Source organism: Stenella coeruleoalba (assembly GCF_951394435.1).
Source record: "Stenella coeruleoalba genome assembly, chromosome: 21".
Taxonomy (NCBI): domain Eukaryota; kingdom Metazoa; phylum Chordata; class Mammalia; order Artiodactyla; family Delphinidae; genus Stenella; species Stenella coeruleoalba.
Window position 1 is genome coordinate 25,756,407 of NC_137167.1, and position 9,407 is coordinate 25,765,813.

The 9,407-nt window shown below is 57.7% G+C and overlaps 1 protein-coding gene across 46 annotated transcripts in view; it reads right to left on the reverse strand.

The window, feature by feature from the left end:
• LOC307179639 (uncharacterized protein) overlaps positions 1-9,164 on the reverse strand; it is a 51,899-nt gene extending 42,735 nt beyond the window's left edge. For 23 of the 46 annotated variants that reach the window (XM_079909091.1, XM_079909090.1, XM_079909099.1 and 20 more), the window contains exons 1-7: positions 9,081-9,164; positions 7,901-8,594; positions 2,635-7,598; positions 1,649-2,246; positions 1,450-1,511; positions 962-1,058; positions 256-515 (exon numbers count right to left, since the gene is read on the reverse strand). In XM_079909091.1, the coding sequence (XP_079765217.1) occupies positions 256-515; positions 962-1,058; positions 1,450-1,511; positions 1,649-1,774 (545 nt within the window). In that variant the 5' untranslated portion in view covers positions 1,775-2,246; positions 2,635-7,598; positions 7,901-8,594; positions 9,081-9,164. Of the gene's footprint in view, positions 1-255; positions 1,059-1,449; positions 2,247-2,634; positions 7,599-7,900; positions 8,595-9,080 lie in introns of all 46 variants that reach the window. The other 23 variants (XR_013825470.1, XR_013825471.1, XR_013825482.1 and 20 more) reach the window with 14 other exon arrangements.
• Between the last annotated feature and the right edge of the window lie 243 nt (positions 9,165-9,407).

A 9,407-nucleotide genomic window follows, 5' to 3' on the forward strand; every position in this document is an offset into this window, starting at 1 on the left:
GAGAACGGGGTGGGCAGCCTGAGAGCTCCGGCCTTCACTCTGCCAGCCACCCGCCCACCCACCGGGCTGTGAGGAGGCGCCTAAGACCCGCCTGGCCCAGGCCACCCCCAGACTGGCGAGCACGGTGGGCGTTATAACTGAAGCCGGCCAGCGAGGGACCTGGGGCCAGCCCCAGCCATGTCGGGAGCCAGAGACAGTCCTCCGCCGGGTCCCCCCTTCCCTGTGACACAGGCTGCTGCAGGGCCCCTGGATGACCTGCTCCAGGTCCCACAGCACGTGCTGCGCGGTACGCATTCAGCAGGCACTGAGCGCAGAGGTGACGGCATCTGTCGCAGCAGTAGCAGTAGAAGAAGTGTCTCTGGAGAACGCTCAGCGGGCGAAGGGCAGTAGTCACCAGCTCTGCGTGTGGTCACCTCACTGGGAGAGGGGCAGGTGGCCGTGTTCCCAGGCCGGCTGCCCCAGTCGCCAGCATCCTTGCCCGCGGAGCAGAACAGGAGGCCTCCGTGCACGTGTGTCTGCAGAGAACAGGACGCAGCCAGGACCTGCAGGATCCGGGCTTCCCCAACCCGCAGCTGTGGCTCCATCCACACACAGCCCCACGGCCTACCCTCCTGCATCCCACCACCCTCCCCGCTCAGCTTCCCCCAGGCCCCGCCCAGCAGGGTCACGGAGCTGCCCAGCCTGAGGGTCATTCCAGGGGTCCACCTCCTGCATCACCCAGTCTCCTTCTGTCAGACTGGGGAGGTTGCTCAGGAAGCTAACAGACCTGCCCCATGACCCTGAAATCCTGCTTCTGGGTATTTATGGGCAGGACACAAAAAACAAGGTCTCAGAAGTAAAAGTTTTACCATGCGTCCACGCTACTGGGTACACGAGTGTTTACTGTGCACCCGGGAGTAGTCTGCACCTGTGTGGATACAGGCTGGGGTTTGGGGAGGACAGGGCAGGAGCTGGGACCCACCACGGTCAGAGGCAGATCAAGCCGGCCCTGTAAGAGGAGGGTGTCCGGAGGGTCTCGGAGATCAGAGCCCAGGCGGCGGGGAGGGGGATCTGAGCCTCTGCACCGAAGAGAACATCCAGATATTCTCACCTTCAAGTTCACCATCTCCCGCTGCCTCGAGGGCCCCGTCCGCACCCCGTCTAAGGCCTCTTCGCGCTGGCGCCAGGGGCCCATCCAGGCCTTTCTCAGCAGCCGCCCTCTCCCTGCACCTGACCGTTTCCTCTTCTGCTTTATGAAGGTTACCCCACAAACGCAGCGACAGCTCCTGATGCTGAGAGGTCCCGGGAGTTCACTCCTCCAACCGCCACTTTCCCTCTTCTCGGAACACCCGGCAAGGATCTCCCATACACGCGCCCCCCGCCCCCCCAGCGCCCTCTGCCCCCCACATCGACAGGCCTGGCTCCCTCACCACCTCCCACCGCCCCGCCCCGCCCCATGGGCACTGGTACCGGACGCTGATGGCGTTCACTCGCTCGCTCGCTCCCCCTTCGCGAGGCTCCTCCTGGGGGTCCTGAACACTACCGTCTTCATCCTTCCGTCCTCCCGCTGCTTTCCCCCATCTCCCAGCCTCTCCCATCGTGCCCTGCACGGGCGCCCCCCAGCCCAGCTTTCAGCTACATCTGTTCCCCACAGGCTCCCGGGTTTTACCTCCGCCCCGGCTGCACAGCCAGCTTCCCTCGAACATCTCGTCCACCGTGTCGGGCAGGCGTCGGGCTCCACTTCACCCCAAACCGGCTTTGATTTTCTCGACGGCCTGTCTTCCTTCAGCTTCATCTTCACTGCCTGTTTACGTCACAACTCCTGGCAGCGTCCTCGATTCCACCGTGTGATTCCTGAACATCCACTCCGTCAGCAGGCCCCGCTGACTCTGCCCGCAAGGCACACCGTCACCTCCACCCATGTCTCCCCAGCTTCCCAGCCTCCGCCGTCGTCCCGCTGCTCCCTACAGCCCGGCCCACACGGCAGAGCGACCCTGGTGCTGGAGTGGGCACACAGCCGCCCTCAGCTGAAGGTCCCCCAGCAGCCCTGCTCTCAGGGTTGGAGCTACAGACCTCACATGCCGGCCAGGCTGCCGATGCAGTTGCCCGGGGGTGGCCTGGGGCCCCAGAGGTCACAGCTGGGTTCCCATCAGCCCCAGGGCATTATTCCCTCCACACTCACGTTCCCCCAGTTACGGGCCAGGGTTCCGGGCACTGGTACCGTTACGACCAACAAATTCAGAAACAGGTGTTAACACTTCTCGCTTCTGTCAGTCGAGGATAAGATGACAAAAATGTGTAATTTACTCTTCTCAGTGGAGAGCTGTTTTTGGAAAGCAGTTCTCACAAAACAGGAAATGTTTTGTTAGTATGTAACGGGTTTACTATATTTTAGTGATTACTATAAGTGAAAACCGAGACAACTATCGATACAGCCCACCAAATCCCAGCTCCACTCTCTCTGTGAAGTCAGTTGTCGCCCAGTCCTGAGACCAAACACATGAGGACACTGCCTGACAGGACGCACGGCAGCCACCCCTCTATCCTTAGGTCCCGTCGCTGTCCCACCCAACACTTGCCAAGACAGAAGAAGATCCAGGCGACAGGGATTCATTCCTGCCCTGGGGTTGTACATGGGGGACAAGTCGGACTCACCTCCCACTGTGGTGCGGGGGTGACAGCCGGGAGCAGGGTGGTGCCACCAACGGGCAGTCAGAGGAAACAGCAGAGGTGGAGGCGTCTGTCTGAGCTGCTCTAACAGGACCGGACTGGGGGCTTAAACACAAGTCGAGTCCTCACAGCCCAGAGACTGGACGTCCAGGACCAAGGTGACGGCAGATTCAACGTCTGGTGAGGCTTCTTCCTGGTTCACAGACAGCGTCTTCTCCCTGTGTCCTCACATGCGGGAAGGGCTGGGGGCTCTCTGGGGGCTCTCATCAGGGCACTAATCCCATTCACAGAGGCTCCACCCTCATGACATCATCACCTCCCAAAGGCCAACACCATCACGTCAGGCATTAGGATTCGACAGGAGCTTGGGGGACACACATTCAGATCACAGCACTGAACCGACGTACAGGATTCATGCTGAGGGCAGACCAGAGAGTGAGACCTCATTAGGGGGAGGACGAGTAATAAGGAATCCAGCCAGATGTTGATGGTGGTCAGAAGTTGAGCCTGGGGAGCTCTGACTAAACTGACAGGAATCTTGCTGAAATGAACAATGAAAATCCAGACGCTGAAGCCTGAAGGGTCAGGGCCTAGTTGGGAACTGCTCAGAGAAGCCCAACCAGTTTGGTCCAGGAGAGACTGTGACCCTCCTCTGCTCCAGACCACTTGTCACTTCTGTCACACTGGTCCAGGCTGTCCCTTCTACAGGGTGCAGGGGGGCACAGTGTTCCTGGAGCCCCAGTCCTGTTCCCAGAGCTCCACAGGCTCCCCCAGGGCGTGTGACAGGCAGACCTCAGATGTGAATCCAAGATCTCTCCATCACTGGAAACTGATCACAATAACACGAATCACATGACTTGGTGGGTGTCCCGGTGCATATAAACCTTGTTCACACTATGTTTCAACCTGTTATGTATACGGACTTGCACCTGAACAGCCTATACACCTTAACACTTCATCGCTAAAAAACGCTAACCAGCACCTGAGTTTTCCAAGTCAGAATCAGTAAAATCACTGTCACACATCAAATAACGGAAGTTTGAAACACTAAGAATAACTAAAACACGACAGGGTGAGTAAATGCAGTTGGAGAATCGGCACCAGGTTTGCTCAACGCGGGACTGCCACAAACCTTGGATTTGTAAGAAACGCAGCATCTGCAGAGCACAGAGCAGTGGTCGCCGGAGCCCGTGGGGAACAGCAGAAACGTGAGCGGCAGCTACTCGGGAGAAATATGTTATCTGACCCAGTGCCAGGAAAGTCACCCAGGGTCCCACTCAAGGAGCACCTACCCTCAGCGCAGGACCAGGCGGGGGTCTCACGTGCAGGAAGCACAGCTGCCCACCACCCTCTCCTCAGCCCTGCAAACAATGGCATTTCCCACAGTGGTCGGGGGACTCGGCCCTTGTCCTTCACATTCAGAGCCTGCCATCTCTTGGAAAAGCGTTAGTGACCCTGGGCTTGCCTCGTACCCGGTTCCTCAGGGCTCCATCCTGCAAGTCGGCCCCTTGGGTTGATTGGGAGGGGCTGCACAGGCCAGCCCCAGGCCAGCCCTCCAGACCCCAGAGGCCTGGGCCACCTTCCTCCCCTGCTGCCCCGGGTAATTCCAGAGAACTCGGTGCTCTGACGGCACGGGGTCCGCTTCTCACTTTTAAAGGTGAGCAGCTTCCCCTGACGGAGGCTTTGCTGGGGTGAGACCCCCTTTCCAGCTGTGGCCCGGGGGTCACACGACAACGCCCCCGGGATCAGCCAGGACGTGACAACACGGTTCCCTGCGTAGAGCCCGAGTATCTTATCTTGATCCACCCCGGAGGGGAGCCTGCCTGTCGCATCTTCATTTGGAAGTGGCAGCACAGGCGACTTACGTCTTGTGAAGTAACCCCACTTCCTCATAGCTCAGAAGACACTGAAATACTTACACCTGTGGTTTCTATTACGTTACATTTGAAACTGTACAATCAGAGACTTCCCTGGTGGCACAGTGGTTAAAAATCCACCTGGCAGTGCAGGGAACATGGGTTCAAGACCTGGTCCGGGAAGATCCCACATGCCGCAGAGCAACTAAACCCGTGTGCCACAACTACTGAGCCTGGGCTCTGGAGCCTGTGAGCCACAACTATTGAACCTATGTGCCACAACTACTAAAGCCAACACACCTAGAGTCTGTGCTCCACAATGAGAAGCCACCGCAGTGAGAAGCCCGTGCACCACAAAGAAGAGTAGACCCCGCTCGCCACAACCAGAGAAAGCCCGCGCGCAGCAACGAAGACCCAATGTGGCCAAAAATTAACTAATTTAAAAAACCTGTACAATCAGGGAATGGAAATCCTGTGTCACAGCTGCTGATGAAATCCACAAACACGGTCTTACGGTGTTGAAGCCCCGGGCTGAGAATCGCATTCTGTCCGCTGCACTAAGGGCACATCCGCTCAGCCCGCAGCACAGGACGGCACGTGGGGACACAGCCCAGCGCCCCGGGCCTGAGTCTCTGCTGCGACGACTGGCCTTGCGGCCACGGGCAGCTGGCCCTCCCTCCGGCTCGTTCCTCCACCTGCAAGCTGAGCCTGGCCCTCACAGCCGCAGAGTTGTATCCGTGCTGCCAGGGACAGACAGACAGGACCCAGTCTGTGTCGAGGGTGAGGGGCTGGGGCTGGGTAGAAGACTCAGGTCCCCACGCGGGCTGAGCGCCGATGAGGTTCCCTCAGCAGGTGACCTCTGTTCCCTGGGATGGCCTCCCTCCAGCCCACAGCTCTGCCTGCGGTGCGTCAGCCTCCCCCTCCAGCTTCACCTGCCATGAAGGGTTAGGCGTTAGGAGAGCCGTTTACTAGTCCTCTGCGCCGAAAGCCAGATGTTTACCTCAGGCAGTCAGCTCCCCGCTCCGGGTCAGGCTCGCCTCCCTGGGAGCTGAGATGCTGGACCGGTCCACGGGACCAGCTGGTGTCCATCCTGGAGGTGGGGGGACGGTCTACACCCCCCGGGATCCAGTGCCCTGGGCTCCTCCAGCCTTCGTCCTCCACTCAGGAAGTGCACTAGCCAGGAGGGAAGGGAGGACTGCGGGCCTGGGAGGAAGGAATTGCCTCCGAGTTCTGAGACCTAAACAACTGAAAGACTAGCTATTTCTGGTAACGAGTTACTTGTGTCTTCAGACCAACTGGAAAGGCCCAGTGTCTGAGGGTGCTGAGCCCAGCTGGACCAGGTTTCCCATGGGGGCTTTCTGGAGATGGTGCATTCGAGCACCCTCCTAGGCGACGTGTCACAATTAGTCACGGTTGCTGAACCAGGTTCGTTCTGCCTGGTGCACAGCCAGCCAAGACGCTAAGCCGCCGAGGTCTGCAGCACGAAGTGCTTAACTGCAAGGCAGCCAAGCAAGCAAGCTGGAGAACAAATCCCAGGTCTGCCTCCCAGAAGGCAAGGCGCTGGGGTGCTAATGGGACAGCAAACAGGGCAGCCACAATGGGAAAAAGGTGTGTACTCGTCCTTCTGCTCAGGCGTAACTAGGCTCCAGGCCTCTGCACGTTCACAAGGTCTCCAGTGCAGGCGCAGGCCCAGCTGAGGGGCCGGTGGTCCTACCCCATCTCAACTGGCTCAGCCCTAACTCGACACAGCTGACTCCAAGTTCCTGGAGAACAACTCCGACAAACACTTACTGATTAGGCTGCCACGCAAGTCTTCACAACCTTCATTAGGGACGGCAGGTGAGTGCGTTTAACCCACGGTTCAAGGTTCAGCACCCCCATCTTCTCATCGTTCCTCAACCTCAGGGGAGGGGTGAGGATGCCTCTGGCTACTCCCTGCTCGTAAGGGGCATAGATCCAACAAGGGCTTGAGAAGTCAAACTGTCAAGCACTCATTTGAGTGTATTTTCTTGTTTCTGGTTTGACATTAACACTGATCCCAATAAACAAATTCCACCCAGACACCGCTGTCAAGGTAGCCACAGGACCAAGATTGGTAATTGAAACTGCAAAGACGTATCCCTCAGGGGCACAGAGAATACCAGCCAGGGTTAACATTTAGGATTTTTAGGGATCCAGGGAAAGACAGGAGTCAGGTGATCAGCCTGATAGGTTACCAGCACAACCAAAGCAGAAGTCCTTCCAAGCCTGGGAGGTTAGAAACAAAGGACTGACAAGAGAACAGATCCTTCTTATAACAAGTTATTTAAATTGCCTTCTGAAGCATCTGATGTGACCAAAGCCACCACTGCAGCAAACCCACTCACCCTGATTTCTTTCTCGCAGCTTCTGAAAAGCAGCTGAAGATCTGTTGGGGTTCACCTGCCGCTGGAAGAAGTCAGTGTCGGGGACTGGAACCAGGCAAGGTTTGGATGACCTTGGTCGCGGTTTTCCATCGCATTTCTCATAACGTCCCGTCCTGCAGGGATGAAACCGGTCTCCTGTATGTTTATCCTTCAAGATTTCAGCCTAGGGTTTCTGTGTAACTGCCTTTAAAAGCTTCATTAAAAGGATTTTGCTATGAGTCCAAACCTGGGGGTCCAGGTGTAGCAGCACCCAGGCGCTCCCAGGAATCCCACAGTTGTCTCCTGGTGGCAACTGCAGTCCTGGCTAGAGCTTCCCTCCCGGCAGGGAGCAGCTCTCTGTCCTTGAGTTCAAAACCCCAGAATATTTAACAGAGAGCTGAGAATCTATATTTTTCTTGGACACCTGACAGCCTCTTTCAGCCAAGAAGTTGGAAGTCAAACCCATACCTTGGTCTCAGAAGTCCTTTGTCTCACTGGTAATGAGGGCGTTGTCCACAGCCTGGAGCAGGGCTCCCCTGTTTAGTTCAAGGTCCCTCAGGTCTCGCCAGGATTTCTCCAAGTATTGCGAGAATTTTTAACTCCCTGAGGAAGAACTGTCCAGCAGTGAAAGCAGACAACTCGGGATTCAAACCTCAAGGGTGTACAAAAAAGACCTCCTTCAAGTCCAAGATGGTAACCCAACAAGAGTCTGTGGAGAGAGTCCTTAGCAGAGTATGGTTACGGGCTAGGGATGAATTCCTACAGCTTGTTAATTGCTCTTCAATCACGTAACACACATTCAGCTGTGGACCAATCACCACGTGACCAGCAAGAGCATACTGGCTCATAATGCAAGGAGGCTGTTAGAAGTTCACCCCACGCTTTGCTTGCTGCTTTATTGGATACTGCATTAAGTTTGGAATGTCTGGCCCCCTGCAGAGCCTGGCCCATACAGGTGTGGCCATCTCTGCTCTCCCCAGCACCCCCCATCCGCCCATCCCCCAGACTCACCCTCCGTGGTATCGCTCCCGGAATCACTGCAGGCTGTTTCTGAGGTTAGAGCGATAGAGCCTGCAGCGTGCAGGTCTGCTCAGGCGGTGCTTCAATGTCCACTCAGCGTCCAGAGGCAAAGGCAACCCTGGTGTTTAATTCAGTCCGTCTCATCCCAGAAGGGGAGTGAGGCCACCAGGCATGTACGGAAAGCTATCAGTGGTTCTTTCCCAGCCGGAGAAAAGGTTTTCTCAAGGGCTCTCCGCACACCCCTATTACTAACAGTCTCAAAACAAAGTTTAGAAAGCCAGATATTTAAAACCGAGTTCCCCCCACCACCTGTGCTGGTAAGCCCCACCCTTGACTCCCACTGCCACGTCACCCATATGGAAAACAATAATGGCCTCGGAGCGATCATTGGTCACCGGCATCATCAGTTACCTGGGGCACCTGAGGCGCCACCTGCTTACCATCAAGAGTCTCAGGATGGGGCACTCTTCCAGCGTCCCTCCTGCCTGCAATATCCACATTTGCGGGGGGGGGGGTCCCTCTATCAGGCTCCGCATTCAAGGAGGGGAGCCTTGAGGCCTCCTACCTTTTGCCGAGTCCCTCACGGGGGCCTCCGTTTGGTCCGGCTCTTCCCTGGGTTCAGGCGGCCGCCAGCAGAATAACCTGTTTCATTCTCCTTTGCTCCCTTTTCTCCTGAACCTGGTCCCTGCGATTAAAAACAAAACAAGCAGACACACACAGACATGAACACATGAGACCAGAAACCAGAGCCCCAGCCTCCCACCCCGGTACCTCAGCAGCCGCGACCTTTCCTATTGTCCCCCAAACGCCCGCCAGCCGGGCCTCCAGCCACCATTGGGTCAGGACCAACCAACGATGGAGACGCAGGTGCGGTTCCACTCACCCAGAAAATGTCTTCCTAACCAAACCCAAAAACCGTTTTTCTGGCACAAAACGAAACAAGCACAGAAGGTCGGGGTGCCTGGTGGGGAACTGGGGGACGGCCCTGGAGCCAAGGGACCCGAGGCTCAGGCTCGGCCACCGGCTCCCGGTACCCAAGAGGGGCCACAACCCTCGGGCCAAGGTTCCTCTGGACTCCCTCCCGGCCGGCTTCCAAATCTGTTACCAAACCAAGTTCGTTTTGCTCAACGCACAGCAAACTGAGGTTTGAAGCAAGGAGAGGTTTACTCACAGCCACACCAAGAGGAGACAGGGAGCCTCAAGCCCACCTCAGCGAAAGCCAGGCCTTGCCGGGTCAGGAACAAAGCGGCTGGGAAGGGTGGGGCCTGAGCTGCGTGGGGCACGTGGGGGCGGGCTGAGGCGGGGCGTGGAGGGGTCGCGGGGGACGTGGGGGGCGGGCTTAGGCCGGGCAGCTATGGGATGTGGGGGGGTGGGCTGAGGCGTGAAGCACGTGGGGGCGGGCTGAGGCGGGGCGTGGAGGGGGCGTGGGGGACGTGGGGGGCGGGCTTAGACCAGGCGGCGTGGGGGACGTGGGGGCTGGGCTGAGGCGGGGGGCGGG